Genomic DNA, 21,477 nt, shown 5'->3' with positions numbered 1-21,477 from the left:
AGGTGGGGTTTGTGGCCTGTGTAGGTGCGGAAGAGGGACTGTTCCACGTCATATCATTGCTTTATGTGGTTTAATGTAAATTTGATTATTATTATTAATGAGCATTAATGTTATTTGATTTATCTCTCCTTTAAACTGTCTTGAAACATTTAACATGTTAAAAGCACTGTATAAATGCAAACTTTCTGTGGAGAAAGGGCCCAGCTGTCGTATCAAATCGATAGTGTTACTTACAACTTCTTCCACTGTTGCAGTGCCTTTTGATCTTAAACGCAAAGTTTCCCTTCCACTTCCAACTTTTCCCTCACCTGTGGATTTGCCACATTTTGTTCTTCGAGCAATCATGTCTGTAAAATTCAGATTAAAACGTTTTTGGAAAACTGAAGGTATACAGTGGCTCTGGTTCAGCATCAAGAGTGAATAGCCCTTTAATCCTAGAATTGTGATACATGTAACACAGAAGTGGCTATACATCCCATTCTGAATCTATTGCATGAAATGGAACAATAAACCAGAAGAGGTGAATTATGAGCTCCCAATTCACTATCACGTGTTGTACACAATTGCATAGAATCAAAATTATCTCTAAGACTTTTAAATGTAAGGATACTAATTGAAAGGGTCATCAAAATGCCCCAAGCCCTCGTTGGACCCACTGTCCTTTGATAGTTGCATTGAATACAAAAGCAAGGACATTATATTCAATATCTAAATACATTACACCACCATTATACTAATGTTATTAGTAGAAAGATGTTAGGCATGGAAGAGCATTGATGAAGATTCACCTTAAAAATGAGGGATCACAGTTGTGAACAAAAGCTCGCACATAAAAGCTATACTGACTGGAACATAAAATGATGGTTGTAGTAGCAGCTGACAAAATTAGGAAAAAACTTGAGAGAGTAAATAGTTACAGATGGTTTCCACTGGTTTATGAATCTGTAACTGCAAGATGTAAACCCAAAAGTATCAATGGATTAAGGTTTTATAAAGTTGTTTGTTGGAGCATGGAATGCAATTCAGCAAGTGAATTTGAGGCTCGAGTTCAATTTTCTACTTTGATGGAAATCCAGCACAAACATATCTCGAGACTTTGTGGCCCCATTTTGCTCAGTGGTAACATTTTCCCCAATATTCATGGGATCAGATGTATAATGATAATTGTGGGAGTCCCGTGGTGACATTCACATTTTTGTAGCCTGCAGTTGACATTTGCAAACTTCAGGAGTACAATTTTGATTGAAAATACTCACTTGGGAGTAGACAGGATTAAACTAAATCCTCTTCATTTTGTGTTGAATGCCATAATCTACCTGGCTTCATCTGTCAACATTAGTGCAGCAATGATGGAGATATATACCCATCTTATGTCATTATCTTATCACAACTACTCTCTTTTGGTGATAGTAGGAACTGCAGATGCTGGAGAATCTGAGATAAGAAGGTATAGAGCTGGATGAACACAGCAGGCCAAGCAGCATCAGAGGAGCAGGAAAGCTGACGTTTCGGGCCTAGACCCCTCTGAAGAAGGGTCTAGGACCGAAACATCAGCTTTCCTGCTCCTCTGATGCTGCTTGGCCTGCTGTGTTCATCCAGCTGTACAACTTATTTACTCACTTTTGGTGCTGGGTTACAACAAGCTTACATTTCTTTATGAAACTCACCATTTTAGCCTGTTAAAATTTCTCCTTTTCTAATGTTCTTACCTGCTCAAGCATCAGTCTGCTAAATTGGGCTTAATAATTTTGAAATTTGTTCTATTAAGTGTATGGCAAATAAACCTCTAAAAGTAATTTAGTATCTCTCACCGTGTGTTTTTGACATCATCCAAATGTGTTCTAAACCTTCCTATTGCTGTAAACTCTCACCTTAGAATAATAACTCTCAGTCACAAAATCACTGTTTCAAGATCAGTAGGGAGATGTTGTATTTAATAGAATGATAAATGAAGTCATTAATTTTCTGAGATAACAAAGTGTGGGGTTGGATGAACGCAGCAGGCCAAGCAGCATCTTAGGAGCACAAAAGCTGACGTTTCGGGCCTAGACCCTCCATCAGAAAACGTCACCTTTGGTGCTCCTAAGATGCTGCTTGGCCTGCTGTGTTCACCCAGCTCCACACTTTGTTATCTTGGATTTTCCAGCATCTGCAGTTCCCATTATCTCATTAATTTTCTGGGCAGTTTCTCAATTGACAGACTTCAATTGCATTCCAAACTTAATACATCCTTCCCTTTAAAGTTCATCACAGATGGAAAACACTAGTCTGTTTAATAGGAGTGGTGATTACAATCCTGTCTCAGTGCTCCACATGAATAGAAGTTTCCAGATGGTCGGCATTTTTGCCTACCACCGAAAAGTCATCAGACAATGCACCCTGCCAATCCTGACAATCGCTCCACAGCCATTAATGCTCTGTGAGCATTAATCAACTGGAGATCGACCTTTTGCTCCTATGTGGGGAGGAAGATTCCTTCAGACTGTTACTGGTCAATCTGATGGTCAACAGCTGTTAGGTCCCAGTAGTGCCCGAGGGAACAATGGCCGTAAGCTGGAACTACACTCACTCCTGAAGGGCTGGGTGCCCAGGATGCAGGTAAATCAGTTGGAACAGGAGAGGAAACCATCAGGATGGGAGAGCCCCAAGATAATAAAATGTGAGGCTGGATGAACACAGCAGGCCCAGCAGCATCTCAGGAGCACAAAAGCTGACGTTTCGGGCCTAGACCCTTCATCAGAGAGGGGGATGGGGAGAGGGAACTGGAATAAATAGGGAGAGAGGGGGAGGCGGACCGAAGATGGAGAGTAAAGAAGATAGGTGGAGAGAGTGTAGGTGGGGAGGTAGGGAGGGGATAGGTCAGTCCAGGGAAGACGGACAGGTCAAGGAGGTGGGATGAGGTTAGTAGGTAGCTGGGGGTGCGGCTTGGGGTGGGAGGAAGGGATGGGTAAGAGGAAGAACCGGTTAGGGAGGCAGAGACAGGTTGGACTGGTTTTGGGATGCAGTGGGTGAGGGGGGAAGAGCTGGGCTGGTTGTGTGGTGCAGTGGGGGGAGGGGACGAACTGGGCTGGTTTAGGGATGCAGTAGGGGAAGGGGAGATTTTGAAACTGGTGAAGTCCACATTGATACCATATGGCTGCAGGGTTCCCAGGCGGAATATGAGTTGCTGTTCCTGCAACCTTCGGGTGGCATCATTGTGGCAGTGCAGGAGGCCCATGATGGACATGTCATCAAGAGAATGGGAGGGGGAGTGGAAATGGTTTGCGACTGGGAGGTGCAGTTGTTTGTTGCAAACTGAGCGGAGGTGTTCTGCAAAGCGGTCCCCAAGCCTCCGCTTGGTTTCCCCAATGTAGAGGAAGCCGCACCGGGTACAGTGGATGCAGTATACCACATTGGCTGATGTGCAGGTGAACCTCTGCTTAATGTGGAATGTCATCTTGGGGCCTGGGATGGGGGTGAGGGAGGAGGTGTGGGGACAAGTGTAGCATGGGAGAGCAATCAGTTGGATTAGGTTGCAAAGGCCAGGGTTGAGGGCAGAAGGTCTGCTACAAGGTGCCATGGGTTGGAGAGTAGATTTTGGGTGGGCTAGTATAACTTAGGTTTGGTATCTACTTGTTGATGTTCGGATTTCGACTTCAACAGTGAGTGTGGTGAGAGGAGTGCAGTGTAAAGAACATGCTAAATTCAGGGATTTGGTGCAGACAGCGATTCAGTGCAGAGCAGAAGGATTTTACCTCCAGCACTTGTTGTGGAATCTTGACACAGTAAATGTTTAAAAATTCTGTTCACTGCTGTCATGTGCCAAATACAATTTTTAAAATTACAACTAAAAATAATATCTAAATACAATAAATAACTTCAGCTAAGGTTTGACAGAGCATGTCTTGTGTATTTGACTCTGCTCTGTGGTATGTGGGACGTCATGTGGAGTGCGACTGAGCAAATGTATCTGCAACAATTACTAACATATGAATCAGATGCAGTGGTTGGCCATTCAGTCCCTCAAGCCTGTTCCTCCATCTGGTAAAACCATGGCTGATCTATTTCTCTTCTGAATACCACATACACGTTTACCCTCTCTAACTTTCAGCTCTCTTGCCCTAACAAGCACTTAGATATCTCCACCTTAAAAAATTCAATGATCCCACTTCCACTGCCTCTGAAACAGAGAGTCCAAAAACCTTGAACAGAATTGTTTTCTCTCATCTCTGTTCCAAAAGGGTGACCCTAATTTTACAACAGTGCCCCCCCCCCGCCGCCCCCGCTGTTCTAGGCTTACAAGAAAAAATATCCTGTCTATGTTCACCTTGTCAAGACCATTCAGGATCTTATATAGTTCAGTCAAATCACTGCTTGCTTTTCTGAACTCCAGTGAAAACAGTCTCTGTGTATCCAATCTTTCATAGAGTCCCTATAGTGTGGAAGCAGGCCATTCAGCCCACCAAATCCACACTGACCCTCCAAACAGCAACCCACCCAGACCCATCTGTACACCTGCATTTACCATGGCTGATCCATCTAGCCTGCATATCTTTGGACTGTGGAAGGAAACCCACGCGGACATGGGGAGAATGTGCAAACTCCACACAATCAGACAGACACTCGAGGGTGGAATCAAACCAGGGCCTTAGCACTGAGGCAGCAGTGTTTACCACTGAGCCACCTGGCCACCCATAAGCCAACACCCCTATTCCCTCATAAGTCAAACCACCTATTTCAGGTATCAATCTAGTAAATCTCCTCTGAACTACTTCCAATACATTTACATCCTTCCTTACATCAGGAGTCCATAGCAGCACAATCTTTGAGACGTGGTCTCACTGTCTTGTATAACTGAGGCATAATATCCTCACTTTCATGCTGAATTCTTTTCATAAAAAAGGCAGGCTTCCCGTTTGCCTTCCTGATTATGTGCTGTACCTGCATGTGAACCTTTTGTGTCCTATGCAGTGGTACACTATATGATCCCTTGGCACCTTTATTAAGTCATTGATATAAGTTGCAAAAAAAAAGGGTTGAGCACAGATCCCCAAGGACTCCACCCATCACATCCTGCCTGAAAAAGGCTTATTTATGCATACTTTCTGTTTTCAGCCAGCCAACCAATCTTTTGTCCATGTTTATTATGTTACCCCCAAACCATCAGTTTCTACTTTATACAACCTTTTTTTTGTGGAATCACGTTAACTGCCATCTAGAAATCTAAATATAGTACATAAAGGCACTGCCTTTATGCACAGTAGTTGTTATTCCATCAAAGATTTGCAAAAAATCAGTTAAACAGGATTTCCCTTTCACAACATCATGCTGATTCTTCCTAATTACTTTAAGCTTTTCTAAGTACACCGTTATAACTTCCTTAATGCACAATTCTAACACTTACCCCATTGCAGACATCAAGCTAAATGACCTATAATTTCCCACTTTCTACCTCATCTCCAGAGGGGTTAATTTCATGTTTCTGTTCTAATGGAACCACTCCAGAGCTTAATGAATCTTGAAAAATTAACACTAACACATTTATTACCTCATCAGCCACTTCTTTGAAGATCTTAGGATCAAGCCTGAATGGACACAGATGCAGCTGTCTCTGTTTCTATTCTTTCTAATTGAGTTTGAATGTGATTTGGAGATGTTCTGAAACTTCAGGGGAGCAGTTTCGGGAGAATTTGCGCAGAATTTATGCATGTCTCATAGATTGGTTCAGAATAGAGTCAGGCCATCAATAGTACATGCAGTGAGGCAAATCTAACTGACACAGAAAATACGGAACCCACAGATGCTGATCCTATCCATCAGACAAGCCACAAGCAAGCCGGATACACTGATACTCATGTCACTGGATCAAAACTCTGGAATTCCCTCCCTAACAGTTTAGTTAAGCTTTACAAGATAATTATATGCAATTTTGTGAATTAAAATTTATATTACACAAGAGGTTATGCTGCAGCTGTACAAAACTCTGGTGCGGCCGCACTTGGAGTATTGCGTACAGTTCTGGTCACCGCATTATAAGAAGGATGTGGAAGCTTTGGAAAGGGTGCAGAGGAGATTTACTAGGATGTTGCCTGGTATGGAGGGAAGGTCTTACGAAGAAAGGCTGAGGGACTTGAGGCTGTTTTCATTAGAGAGAAGAAGGTTGAGAGGTGACTTAATTGAGACATATAAAATAATCAGAGGGTTAGATAGGGTGGATAGGGAGAGCCTTTTTCCTAGGATGGTGACGGCGAGCATGAGGGGGCATAGCTTGAAATTGAGGGGTGAAAGATATAGGACAGATGTCAGAGGTAGTTTCTTTACTCAGAGAGTAGTAAGGGAATGGAACGCTTTGCCTGCAACGGTAGTAGATTCGCCAACTACATTTAAGTCGTCATTGGTCAAGCATATGGACGTACATGGAATAGTGTAGGTTAGATGGGCTTCAGATCGGTATGACATGTTGGCACAACATTGAGGGCCGAAGGGCCTGTACTGTGCTGTAATGTTCTATGTTCTATGCTCTATGACTTTGGAAGAAGTCAGCATTATTGCATGTGAGATCTCAACTATTTTATAGAATTCATTATTTCTATTATCAAAGGTTATTAAGGTGAGGACACTATTATTTTCAGAATAGAATAGAATATTTTCCCTTACACCACCTTGTCAAGAAACCCTACGGATGGGCAATAAATGCTGACACAGCCAGCAACACCCACATCCCATGAAAAAAATAAGAACAAGTAATTATGCGTTTGCTACCTGTGTGGATAAGGACAAAGACTATCGGAAGTACAACCAGACTGGAAAGCACAGGACTTTCCCTCAGTGTACACACAGAACCAAATCTCAACAATCACTTCTGAGCAGCAGGACAAAGACAAGATAAAGTGGATTTGTAGGCAAGAACTGGAATATGCCGTCTCATTTAACACAAAGAGAGTGCCTGGTGAATAGAGCAAATTGAAATAGCAAGCATTGACCCAGAACTCAAGATTGTCTGAAAGCTTTGCTGCTGCTGAAAAAATACTTCAATAACAAGAATATTCAGGACTCAGGTCATTCTCACAATCCAAGGACTTGAGATAATTCCAAGAATTTGAAGGCTCAATTGCCTTTACCTTCTTGTCTGTGCCTGATAAAACATACCTCCCCACCACTCTATATGATCATCAACTGTTTGTATGTTTGATATTGCATCTTTATTGGCTTTGTCAAGGTAGTGGGTAATAAAATTCCTCTTTCTATTATTCAAGGAAACCTTGATTTGTTTCCTTCATTTAGATCTAGTTATTTTTGTTATAATTGAAGTGTGATAGCTGCATACTAAACAGAAAATTTTAATAATTGTTACATCTAAGGTTTTGGAGTAGATCTGTAGCTCGGGTTGTGGGTGTTGAGATTGGTTGGCTTCCTGAGCTAGTTTGTTGTTTTGCAGACGTTTTGTTACCATGCTGGGTAACATCATCATCAGTGCAACCTCTGATGAAGTGTTGGTGTGTTTTCCCACCTGTTTTTTAAACTCTGGGTCCGTTGGGATGGATTGCCTCACTTCTGGGTTTCCTTGGTAATGGAATATATGTGGGGTCGATTTCAATGTGTTTATTAATAACATGCTTCATGGAGTGCCATGCTTCCAGGAATTCTCGTGCTTGTCTCTGCTTAGCCTGTCCCAGGATCTTGGTATTGTCTCAGTCAAAGTCATAGTTCTCCTTGTCCATGTGGATTGAGATGGGTGAGCCTGGGTTGTGTCTTTTGTCGCCAGTCGGTGTTCATGTGCTCTCATTGTTGGTTTCCTTCCTGTTGATCCGATGTAGTATTTCTTGCTGTCTCTGCAGGGGATTTTGTAGATGACATTGGTCCTGTCCATGGCGGGGAGTGGGTCTTTAGTTCGGATGAGCAGTTGTCGTAGGGTTGACCTGGCCTCATGTGCTACTCTGATTGTTGATCAGTCCTGATGAAGGATTTAGGCCTGAAACATTGACTTTCCTATTCCTCTGATGCTGCCTGACCTGCTGTGTTCCTCCAGTTCCACACTGTATCGAATCTGATGCCAACATCTGCAGTTCTTGCTATTACAGAGGGAAGACTAGGATCAGGTCGAATTAGAGAATGCCAGGACCTTTGAATTCAATTTATCTTTAATGATGTTGAAGGTCAGGAAATTGATTTTACACCCTGATGCCACCATTGGCTGAGCAGAGTTGACATTCTGCTCATCACATGTTCAATGAAGCCATAAATGGAAAATCACACTGATAAGTTCAAATATCCCAACTGTAATTGAATATTCACTTCTGAGTTCATTCAAAATTTTCCATCATGAAAATAATAGTGTCCTCACCTTAAGAACCTTTGATAACAGAAATAATGAATTCTATAAATTAGTTGAGATCTCACATGCAATAATGCTGATTTCTTCCAAAGTAATATAAACTTTAATTCACAAAATTGCATATAATTACCTTGCAAAGCTTAATCATGAGAGCAGCAAATGTTTAAGAAGATGACATGGAATTCAGAAGAAGTGAATTGACAAACTGAGATGTAAAAGGTGGTAGAGCATGGAAGTCTCTCTGTTGACTTTTCAAAGAACAGCAGAGCTGTGAAGTTAAAGCTATCATCAATCTTGAGGGATTAGCGTTTAAACAAAACAGGAATGTTGGTTAAAACAAATCTGGGCCCACTTGAGTAGTATGTAAATATTCAACAGGAATATCGACCAGAATGGTAAGTGAGACCAAAGAAAAACAATGACTATTTTGGAATAATTGCAAGGATCTAAAATGTGGCATCAATTTGATCTCATTAAAGCTAAAAAATAAATCTGAATACCAGCTTTGCAGGCTTGTTGCTACTTGATTATGATATGTCAGCTTTGTTTGGCACACCATTTGGAAGCTGGCCTCAGACAAATTTAGATTCATGCAGTAATGACAAAACCTATCTTTTTAGCTATATCTGTGTCATGCAGCTATACACTTTTAAAGAGGGGTCAGGTTGATGGTACAGGATAGTGCACAGCAGCAGCAGTGAAAGGACTGCTCCTGCTATTTAAACACAAACAATTTAGTGAGGCAGTAACACAGTACAAATGTCACTAGATGTCTAATCTGGTAACCCAGGCTAACGTTTTGAAGAGACAAAAAAACTGCAGATACTGGAATCCAGGTAGACAAACAGGAGGCTGGAAGATCACAGCAAGCCAGGCAGCATCTGGAAGAAAGGAGCAGTCAATGTTTTAGGTATTACACTTCTTCCTGAACAAAGGTAATACCCAAAATGTTGATTGCTCCTTTCCTTCAGATGCTGCCTGGCTTGCTGTTTTCTTCAAGCCTCCTGTTTGTCTAATATTTTGAAGTTGTAAGTTCAAATCCCATTGATAAACTGATAACACAGTGAAATTTGAATTTAATAATATTTTGGCCTAATGGTAATGATTGTTGATTCTTATAAAAATCCATCTATTTCTTTAATTTTTTTGGGATTGAAACCTGCCATCCTTACCTGGTCTGGACTACATGTCAATTCAGGCTCACAGCAATATTCCTGACTCTTAACTTTTTGATAAGCATCTGGCCAAATCCCCTGAACTATTTGAAAAAAAAATTAAAGTAAAGAAACTCGCAATGCAAAAGGCTTTACTGCAGATTGTTCCTTTTAATTGAATAAAGGAGTGCAGCAATAGCGATAGGATAGTAGCATGTTCCTCACAGTTATAGGGGGATGGGTCTGGGTGGGATGCTGTAAGGGGCGGTGTGGACTTGTTGGGCAGAAGGGCCTGTTTCCACACTGTAGGGAATCTAATCTAATCTAATCATTGCAGTCCGCAGTGCATACAAGATAATTAAAGGAATTGATGCCATCTTCCATGTCTCCTGTAATCAGGGGAAAGTAGCCAGCCTCTACGTACCAATAAACTTACCCCAATTTAAATACTTGAACATGTTACAAACGCTACAAAGATATTCCTCTCATTGGAGAAAAGTGTAGTATGTCCAAGATTGGGTGGATTCAGCCTATATTCTCAGAAGTTAAGAAGGATGTGATGTGATCTAATTGAGGGCTTGAAAGGTAGAGATGGCTCCACTGGCTAGGCAGTCTAGAATTGGGGTTTATCATCTCAGCATAAAAGATCATTTGAGATTGAATAAGAAACTTCTTCACACTGAAAATTATGAGTTTTTGTGAATTTCTCTCCCGAACAGCCGTGCATATTCATCTATTGAATATAATCCAGACTGAGAATGATAGATCTTTGTGTATTCAGGAGTCAATGGTTATGGGGATAGCACAGAAGAGCAGAATTGATATAGAAGTTCAGCATGAATCTGTTCAGTGGCGAAACGGGTATTAATGGGTTGTATGGTTTACTCTCTTCCTATTTCTTACATTCTTATAGATAGACATAGAACATTACAGCACAGTACAGGCCCTTCGGCCCTCGATGTTGTGCTGACCCGTTATACCAATCTGAAGCCCATCTAACCTACCCTATTCCATGTACATCCATATGCTTGTCCAATGATGACTTAAATGTACTTAAAGTTGGCGAATCTACTACCGTTGCAGGCAAAGCGTTCCATTCCCTTACTACTCTCTGAGTAAAGAAACTACCTCTGACATCTGTTCTATATCTTTCACCCCTCAATTTAAAGCTATGCCCCCTCGTGCTCACCGTCACCATCCTAGGAAAAGGGCTCTCCCTATCCACCCTATCTAACCCTCTGATTATTTTATATGTCTCAATTAAGTCACCTTTCAACCTTCTTCTCTCTAACAAAAAACAGCCTCAAGTCCCTCAGCCTTTCCTCGTAAGACCTTCCCTCCATACCAGGCAACATCCTAGTAAATCTCCTCTGCACCCTTTCCAAAGCTTCCACATCCTTCTTATAATGCGGTGACCAGAACTGTACGCAATACTCCAAGTGCGGCCGCACTTTGTACAGCTGCAGCATAAGAAAGTGTATAATAACAGAAATGTTTGGGTAGTAAGACTGATTGAAATTTTTATTGTGACACCTACCACAACTACAAATTTCTGTCTCTCCCTCCCAATATCTTTTCAATAAATATTTTATGATCCAATATGTACATGTAATATAAATATTGAGCTGAGTGTACATGTTATAAATGTAAATATATTTGAGTAATAACAAAACAAAGTTCTCTCTAAGAATTCAACCCAAATTAAGTTCATATCTCGTCAGAATGCTTTCAGATACCAGCAAAGCTAATTTATTGTGACCATATGAATTAAGAACAGGTCTAGAACCCGTAAGCCTGTTCCACCATTCAATAAAATCATGGCTGATCTGATTACTCCACAAATATCCCATCAGTCCCTGGTAACCTATCATTCTCTTGCTTATCAAGAATCTATCCACATTTGACCTAAAAATAGTCAAAGATTCTTCTTCCACTATCCCTCTATGAGAAAATATTTCTCCTTATCTCTGTTTGAAATAGGTGACTCCTTTATTTTAAAGCAGTGAGGCCTAATTCTATGTTCTCCTAGAAGCAGAAACATCCCTTTAACATTCATCCTGGCAAATCCTCTCAGGATCTTCTAAGTTTCAGTCAAGTTGCCTTCACACTTCATGATTCCTAACCTGTCCAACCTTTCCTTGTAAGACCACTTGCTCATTCCAGGTATTAGTCTTGCAAACCTTTTCTGAACACTTTCTAATACAATGTAAATCCTTCTATAAATAATGAGACCAGTAATTCGATTAGATTAGATCCCCTACAGTGTGGAAACAGGCCCTTTGGGCCAACAAGTCCACACCGCCTCTTGAAGAATCGCACCCAGACCCATCCCCCTATAACCCACACACCCCTGAGCAGTATGGGCAATTTAGCATGGCCGATCCACCTAGCCTGCACATCTTTGGACTGTGGGAGGAAACCGGAGCACCTGGAGGAAACCCACGCAGACACGGGGAGAACGTGCAAACTCCACACAGACTGTCGCCCGAGGCGGGAATTGAACCCAGGTCCCTGGCGCTGTGAGGCTACTATGCTAACTGCTGAGCTGCCGTGCCACCCAAACAAGAATCATTGAGTTACAAAGCAGTGGTCATGAAAGCTACCATCCATGAGTGGGGTGTATACTACTAGACTTATCAAGCAATAGGCTAAGTACATAGTATTCCAGATGTGGTCTCAAGAATGCCAATATAATTGGAGCAAGCCCAGGCCCTACAATTGTATGCAATTCCCCTTATAATAAATGAGGACATTCTGCTGGCTTTCATCATCACTTGTTTCACCTGAACACTAGCCTTTTGTGATTCACTTGAACACTCAGATCTCCCTGCAGCTGAGAATGTAATCTCATCACTTTGAACTGAAGCCAACAGTGGATGAGTGAAGAGTTAGGCATAACTTAGCAGGCAGATAAAAGGTATTCTTCAAGTGATTTGAAACAGTGCGCGAGACTGCTGTCAATGAGAAGATGCAGATGCACTCAGACTTCAATCCACAATTGGCCTGTTTGAGTGGAGAATAGAAAGATATGTTGAGGAGCAAGATCGTGGAGATAGGGATATTTATTTAATGAAAGAAACATTGAGAGTGATTTTAAAGTCCTGAGACTTGGGCAGGCAGTTAGTTAAAGTCAACCTGGAGAATTATTGACTAACCCGCTTTCATGTCCTAATGTTACATTTCTTTCTGTTCTTAGCTACAGAAAAAGGATGCCATCCTGAACCTGCAAAAAAACTTCAGGCACAGATAACTTCATGCTGGAATGCTATTTTTAACCAGATCCTGTGGGACCAATGGCATATGTCTTTCTTGTAAAAGTGAAACTAAAGCTTTTGAACCCCGAACTACCCTGAAAAGGTTCTTGTGGTGATTTACACTTTATTTTCCTTGTGAAGGCAGAGGAAATGTTGTGTAGTCTATAAGGGAGATGTAGGTCACCTCCACTCAGCTCAACCCAGTTTTCAGACAGTGACATTAACAACAATGTCTAAACCCTGGATCCTTTCTGATAAGCCTCTCCTATACTCCCCAGGCATTGACCTCCAATTGGCCACCTCCCAATTCTGCAGGCCTCGTCAATTGAAGTACAGCAAACCCATCAGCAGAGGTGCCATTGTAGGAAGAGGGCTATTTGGATGCCTTCATCTTGAGATGCCTTCTTCAAAAGTTTAAAATCAGCTGTGGCCAAAGCTGCTGGGCTTAGTAAGACAAAAAATCCCTCCACAGGATGGTTGCAGGGTCAGAGGTCACCAGCTGACACCTGCAGTTGGGTTTTGACCCTGGAAAGGAGCTGGTCCACCACCAGAAAGATCCCAAAGGCATGTCCACGATGGCCATAAGAGGGCTTTTAATTATGTAGATTGGCTGCATGCATGAAAACATAAGAAATAGGAAGTTCACACAATCCATCAATCCTACTGCACTATTCAATATGACCATGACCTATCATGGGCTCAACAACACTTTCCTGTGCACTCCCCATCTCCCTTGATTTCCTAAAGGACCAAAAATGCATTTATTTCAGCCTTAAATACATTCATTGATGGCAAACCATCGCCCCTCTAGGGCAGAGAATTTCAAAACTTCATAACACCCTGAAAGAACTTTCTTTTCATCTCAATCCAAATGATTGGTCACTTTTATTGAAACTGTGATTCTTTGTTTTAGATTTCCCCAACATCTCAGAATCTGTACTGTCAATATTCTTAATGATCCTGAACGTTTCAGTGGGACCACATCTCAGCTTTCTAAACACCAGAAAATGCAGACAGAGTTTACACACTACGGGACAATAGCCATTGTCCATTGAGATTGTCTGGAGTCAGGAAAATATTGTCATACTGACACCAGTCTAACGCTTCATTTCCAATATACCTCCCTATCTTGTCTTCAAGCCTGCCTCAACATGTCCGGAATGATTGTGTACAATCAGCATTGTTTAGACACAATGACTGGAAATATGAAGTGCCTGCAGCAGTGCCAATCTAATAAGGGAGTTATTATATTATACTTACTAGAATATCACAATTATTAATAATGGAATGTAGATTGTTTCATAATTTAAACATTAGGCACACAGCTGAAACATTCAAATGTTTGCTTAAACTGGAGTGAACTAGGATTTATTCTGTGTTTTTGAGTTGGTGATATAAACATTCATTTAGAGCAAATAAAGTCATCATAGTCCCAGGTTCATTAGAGGCAGACAATTGGTGGCAATGGTTTATCTTTAGAGTCACTATTCCTGAGGCAAGGGACAAGGTGAGGCTTTCATGGTGACCTCAGCTGGTGTGGGAATTAAGCCTGCACTATTGGCATTATACTGCTTGCAAATCAGCTATCCCGGCAAGTGAGCTAACCCAGAATTCAAAAGTATATTAATAGCACTGTTGAGAAAGTTCTCTCCCAGAATTCAACTCAAATTAAGTTCCAAAATCCTTGGAATGCTTTCAGATACCAGTGAATCTAATTTTTTATTTATTCCACACCATGATCTCATTATCAGCTCCCCCACACATTGGAATATTCAGGAATAAGCCTCATGTGGCTATATTCACAACTATGCAACTAATTAAAAGACATAACTTCTCCACAGGATTTCTAACTATAAATGAACAAATAAGTTTTAACAGTTCCCTTCAAGCACATACTGTACTAAACTTGAACGTATGAGTTACCAGATGCTCTGTTTTTAATTATGAGTAGGTATCATTTGTTTCATGCGATGGTAACTGAAGAGAACTTGTTTTTTAATGCAACAAAGAACTTATTTAAAACCCTCAGGGTCTTGAACTGTTTCTAATCAACTAAGCATCTGCAAGGTCGACCCTAGCCGTCACCTCATTCCAGAGCGGTAAAAATCAATCAGATGTGACTAGGAGGTAAATGAGAAACTGGTGAAGATTCTAAACTCAAGAGAGACAAAGAAGGAAAGCATACCTTGGTATTGGAAAATATGAGTAGGCAGTTATATTATAGGAACCATCTGGGAGGTTTGAGTTCACTCTTAAAAACAGAACTGATAAACAATGTTGGATCTCCCTGACTGCTTGGAGGATCTTAGGAGGTGAGACCATGAGTAAAGATGGAAACGTTCACATCAGGTTCCCCTTAGAATACATTCTCATTTCCGAGCAACCTTGCCTGAGGCGCAGTCATTGTTTTCTTAACCCAACAATTACCTGTATTTCAAAATACAATCCAAAAGATGACTTGCCTCATTGGGAGTGTGAAGCAGGAAAATTCCCATAGATGTTACCTTTGTGCCTGTTTCATAAGTTACATCCTGTCTTCCTGTATCTACACTGCACTCATCCCTCTGCTTCCATCTCATATGCAGCGTTTCACATGATCCATCACTTCATCTCTGAGGATGGAAGACAGACAAAAGGGAAACAAGGGTAGAAACAAAAGACAAAAAGGTAAGAAACAAAAATGGTAGAAAAACATTGGAGAAAAACAAATGTGCAAAGTAATTCTAAGATAACTGACGAGAGTAAAATGACAAGTCTAAAGACTGTGTTTGAATGCACAGAACATTTGTAAATAATGTAGATGAATTGCTAGAACAAATAGATATAAACGGTTATGATATAATTGTGATTATGAAGATATGGTCGCGAGGTAATCGGTTTGAGAACTGAACAATTAGGAAGAACAGATCAAAAGGAAAAGGCCACTGGTAATGTTGTTAGTAAAGGAGGAAAATCAATGCAATAGTGTGGAAGGATCTTGGCTTGGAAATTCACAATGTGAAATCTGTATTGGTGGAAATCAGAAATACTAACGGGCAGAAACATTGTTGGAGGCTGTCTATGGGCCCCCAAATAGTAGTGGAAGTGTAAGATAAAGCACAAAACAATAAGTCAGAGACACATACAACAAAGCTACAACTCCAATTACAGGTTACTTTAATTTAAATATAGGTTGGTCAAATCAAACTAGCAATGAAATTGCGGAAGAGGATTTCATGGAATATGTACATTGATGAACCAACCAAAGAACAAACTATTCTAGACTGGATACTTCACAATGAGAAAGAATTCATGAACAATCTTGAGTACGGGTCTCTTGTTGAAGAATGACCATAAGCAATGATAAGCAGAGATCAGTTATTAGAATTTTGGATTTAAGTAAGGCAGACAGTAATGGAACGAAGCAAAAACTGCCCACAGTAAACTGAGAAGTTCTGCTAATAGGTAAAGCAACTGAGGAATCGTGGAGGGTTTTCACAGAAACATTTAATGCTATTCAGAAGCAGTTTGTATCAAAGAGAAGGAAAAGCTTGCCATCACAAAAAAAAGCCATGGATCTCTAAAGGGGTAAAGTACAATATAAGTTGTTTGAGTTATAAGGAGAAGCTAGATAGACTGGGAATCTTTCACTAGCGTGTCAGAGGCTGAGAGGTGGCCTTCTAGATGTTTATAAAATCATGAGAAGGACAGATAAGGTGAATGGCAAAGGTCTTTTCCCTAATGGGGGGTATTTCAAGATGGGGGCATATTTTTATGGTGCGAGGAGAAAAATTTAAAAAGGACATGAAGAACTTTTTTTTACACGGTGAGTTATTAGTGTGTGGAATGAACTACCAAAGGAAGTGGTGGGTGCAGGTACAATTACAATGTTTAAAAGACATTTAAATATGTACATGAATAAGAAATATTTGGAAGGATATGGCCCAAGCTCAGGCAGGTGGGACTAGTTTAGATTGGGATAATGGTTGGCATGGACTACCTTGCCCAAAGGGCCTAGTTCCCTGTTTTATGACTCTATGACAGCATAAAATTAAAAGAACAGGGTTATAAAATTGCAAAGAGCAGTACAGATCCCACAGAACAGGAGAAAAATAAAGGGCCACAAAACAGCTTACAAAGCAGCTAAAAAGGATTATGAATGGAAAATTGCAAGGGACATAAAAGACAATGAGTTGAGTTTTTATAATTGTAAAAAGGGAAAGTAGCTACTAAAGAGTACTATTGGCCAACTGAAAGCTGAGAGTAGCGATATTGCCAATGACTATGGGGGAAATGGCAGACAAGCTGAACAATTATTTTGCTTCAGTATTCACAGCAGAAAAGAAGGATAGCTTGCCGGAAGTCCAAAAGAAATCAACAGAGGATCAGGGACAGGGCGTAAATAAAATTAGCTATGTAAACCAACAATAATGGGGAAATTAACAGAACTGAAGAGCAACAAACTCCCAAGACCCAATGGCTTCCATATGCAGGTGTTAAAGGAGGTAGTACATTGCCAGGGTCCTATCCATAATCTTGCAGAGCTCCCTGCATTCAGCAGTTATACCTCTGGATTGGAAGCTTGCTCATGTCACTTCACACTTTAAGAAGGGTGACAAGGGGAAACCAGGAAATTACAGGCCACTTAGCCTGACATCTGAGGTGGAGAAATTGTTAGAGTCTGTAGTCAAGATAAGGGTAACTGATCACCTCGAAGAATTTCAGTTATTCAGGGACAGCCTGCATAGATTCATCAAGGGTAGGTCATGCCTGATAAACCTCAAAGTTTTTTGAAGAGGTGACAAAGGTGGTGGATAGAGATCGGTCAATGGAGGTTGTTTATATGGACTTCCAGTCGGCTTTTAATTTAAATCCTATACGAGATTGCTAGCTGAGCTGGATGCCCATGAATTTGAGGGCAAATTCCAACATGGATAGGAAATTAGTTGAGCGGCAAGAAACAGAGAGTTGGAATAATGGGTAAGTACTCAAATTGGAACTAGTGGGGTCCCACAGGGATCTGTGTCAAGCTGTCAGTTACTCACAATATTTATTAAGGGCATTGGATAATGGCATTAAAAAAATCAAATATTCAAAATTGCTGAAGACACAAAATTGGGCAATATTGTAGCCAGTGGTGACAATAACATAAAATAACAACAGGATATTGATAGATTATGTGAATACACCAAGCTCTGGTAGATGGAGTTTAATATAATCAAGTGTGAGGTGATCCATTTCGGACTGTGAAAGAATAGACCAGGGTATTTTTTAGAAGGCACAAGGTTAAGTACAATGGATTCCTAACAAGATTTGGTGGTTCAGGTGCATAGCTCTTTAAAATGCCACAAACAGATGCAGAAAATAATCAAGAAGGCTAATAGAATCGTAGCCTACATGTCTAAAGGGTAAAGTATAAGGATGCACACATTCTAACCCTGATTAGACCCCACTTAGAGTACTGTGAACAGATCTGGCCATCACACCCTGGAAAGAATGTTTTGGCCCTGGAGGGAGTTCAAGGCAGGTTTACAAGGATGATACCTGGACTTCAGGGATTATGTATAAGGAAAGATTAGACAAATTGGACATTCATTCACTAGAATCTAGAAGGTTAAGGGGTGATCTAATTGAGGTCTTCAGGATAATAACAGGGAAAGACAAGGTAAATAAAGATTAACTGTTTCCACTGGTTGAAGATTCTAGAACCACAGGTCATATTCTAAAAATGAGGGCCAAGGCATTCAGGAGAGATATTAGAAAGTTCTGGTTCATGCAAAATGTCATGAAAATTTGGAACTCTCTTCCTCAAGCAGCAGTAGACCCTAATTCAATTATTAAATTTAAATCTGAGATAGGCAAACTTTTCTTTCAGCAAGAGTACCAAGGAGTATGGGCCACAGATCAGCCATGATCTGATTGAACGGTGGAGCAGCCTTGAGGGGCTAAATGACCTATTCCTGTTCTTATGTTCCTATAATATGACAGAATTCTTCATTAAAATGGAGAGGCCAGTAGTTGATGTGGAATCTAGGATTTGAATCTAAATAAAGGGAACTATCAGGTAATGAGGTGTAAATTGGCAAGGGAGAATTTGAGAATCTAAAAGAGTTACTGAAAGAGTTGATGGTGGATAGGCAATGACTAATATTTAAAGGACATATGCATCAATTGCAACAGTTATTCATTCCTGTCTAGCACAAAATAAAACACTTAAAGGTGGCTTAACCGTGGTTATAAAAGAAATGAGGGATAGTTTTAGACTCAAAAAGAAAAAGCAGTGAGCCTGAGGATTGGGAGCATTTCATAATTCAGTAAAAGAGGACAAAATTGTTGATCTACAGGAAGAAAACAAGGAATGAAATTAAAACTGCAGGGAACATTAAAACTGATCATAGAAGCTTCTATAAATGTGAATACAAAAAGATTAGTGAAGAGAAATGTAGGTCCTTTACTGTCAGTAGCCAGGGATTTTATAATGGGGAACAGAGGAATTGCAAAAGAATTGACTATATATTTGGCTTTGTCATCACAAAAGAGGGCACTCATTCTTGCTTGTTAAATGCCTTATTAACAGCCTAACTCACGATGGGTTGCAATCTTCATTCAATCTAGTAACTGGGAAAACGGAACATGGGAACTAATGTACTTTACCTGCAGTTCAGCTAGTTGCTCGGTCCAAAATACCTCCATGTTAGGAGACACCAAAATCTCAGGCATGCTTCATGAGCACCAGCAACACACATCCACATTGACATTGGTATCCAGCATGTGCCAACCTCTATGTATTCTCATGACATCTCTGATCCACATACAGGACGTTTGCACAATTCAATGCTGCACCTTAAGCTGGATTTGTAACTATCATTGTGATGTTGTAGCAAGGACATTGTGCACTCAGATACACACAGCCACCTCAAGGACCTGACCAGGCTGCAGCTGCAGGCTTTTCACTTGCTATTTTAATGCCCACTTACGCTGAGCCTACTTTGACAACGCCCGGCATCCGAAGCTGCATTGCTGAGCCTTTCCTTTTTGTACATTGCCCCCTCAGTCAGAGATAGCAGTACCGTACTATCGCTGTGTTGCCATGCAACTGAGTGCAGCCACAAAGCCAGAAAGCCTGCCATGGCTGTCACATCCTGCCATAATCTAGTCAAGGGGGATGGTCATCACTTAGGGGATCCTAGCATGATACATGAAGGGCAGCCTCTGGTACAAGTCCAAGCCCTGCTTAGGGTGGTCAGAATCAAGATCCTCTCCTCATAAGAGATGAGGAGTTAAATGAGAGGCATTACATCATCCGTTTTATTGTGGGCTGGTTTCATCTTGGAATGAGAAAAAGGCAGGAATTACAGAAGATGAAAGTGGGTGATACAGAGTAGGTGAGGAGGTGTCATAAGCCAATAGTCAGGCAGCGCAGAGAGCACGTAGGGCGAGTGTTGTCATGGATGAAGTGAGGTCAAGTGGGAAAGGCATTGCATGTGTTAGTGAAAGTGATAGAGCGTGAGCCTTGATGGGTAATAGGTGGGGTATCAGAGACAGAGTGGGGAATTGGAGGTATTGGAGAAACATACCCTGGTGAAGTGGAGAATGACACCCGCCTTCTTCCTACAATCCTGGGTATTCCCCTATTCGGCTGAGTCTGTTCTAATCAGAGTGGAACCAATAAGCAAACTCGCATCTCCTGGTACTGTGAAAGAGAATGTCCCACTTGTGCACTACGTTATCCAGCAGGAGCCCCTGTCTGTACAGCAGGGGGTCAACTTCCTCCTGTCTGCCACATCTGAGTCAAATTTCAGCAGCCATACCAGGCACCTCTGAACAGACAGTGCCTGTCCGGGTGCACCACTGTCTTTTAAATGAGGCACCAGGGATTAATTCTTTGATCTCTGGTGAATGGTGAGTTATTTCAGGTTTGGCATATGGTAAAATGGGTGGAAATGGGGTCAATATTTGCCACGGGGGTGCGTGTGGGTAAAGCATCAATTAATGCTGAAACCTTTGTAAAATACAGCAAGATAAGTCCCACAGCCTCCTGGGCAGAGCCATTCTGCCAACTTGGAAGCAACTCGCAATTAACCAAATAAAATCTAAGATTGAATTAATTGGCGGTAAAGCACGTTCAGTCTTCATGAAATGCCTCACATAAATGCAAGTCTTTCTTTTTATGGTCATTAAAATGTTCAGAATGTAGAAACCATTCAGCAAATCAATATTAGCCACAGCATACACGATGGTTTCAGCATGAGTTATTCTTCAGTTTAATTCTTTCGTTCTTGTTTAGTTTATATGCTTTATTGAGACAAATTGACTTAAAAAGTACAATGATTTGGATAAATAGATAAAAGCACAACATTTTTAATGGCTTTTCTCCATTGTCTTTGTCTATGTTTTATTTATTATCTTTTGAAAATCTGTAGTACTGGCTGAAAGACTTACTGTGATTTACTATTCAGCTGGGCAATGAGCAGGGTAACAGGCAGAAGAATGAAAATCAAGGCTAGAAGGATAACTACTGAACTAGTTGATCTGGTGTACAGAGTAGCACCAAAAGAGCTCAAGAGAATCCTGTTATGAATGCACATTCTTTACACATAAACAAGAGAGTCAACTAAAAATGTCTTATATTAAACTGAAACAAAAATCTTTTTAGAGTTGGTTTCAAATTAAATGGCTTTGTACAAAGTTAGCTTAAATGGACTGGTTAATGCACCAGAAATGTCTCCACCCAACCCCACCACAGTCCTGGCTCTCAGTAATATTCAGCCTGTGG

At 40.9% G+C, this 21,477-nt stretch overlaps 1 protein-coding gene across 1 annotated transcript in view; it reads right to left on the bottom strand.

Moving 5' to 3' along the window:
* LOC125465648 (PDZ domain-containing protein GIPC3-like) overlaps positions 1 to 21,477 on the bottom strand; it is a 79,626-nt gene that overhangs the window by 23,452 nt on the left and 34,697 nt on the right. Inside the window, exon 4 of the mRNA XM_059638424.1 lies at positions 235 to 347. Coding sequence (XP_059494407.1) covers positions 235 to 347 — 113 coding nt within the window. The remainder of the gene's footprint in view (positions 1 to 234; positions 348 to 21,477) is intronic.

The sequence above is a fragment of the Stegostoma tigrinum genome, chromosome 30 (genome assembly GCF_030684315.1).
Source record: "Stegostoma tigrinum isolate sSteTig4 chromosome 30, sSteTig4.hap1, whole genome shotgun sequence".
In the NCBI taxonomy this organism is placed as follows: domain Eukaryota; kingdom Metazoa; phylum Chordata; class Chondrichthyes; order Orectolobiformes; family Stegostomatidae; genus Stegostoma; species Stegostoma tigrinum.
Note: the sequence above shows the minus strand (reverse complement) of the source record. Positions and strands in the feature narration are given on the sequence as shown.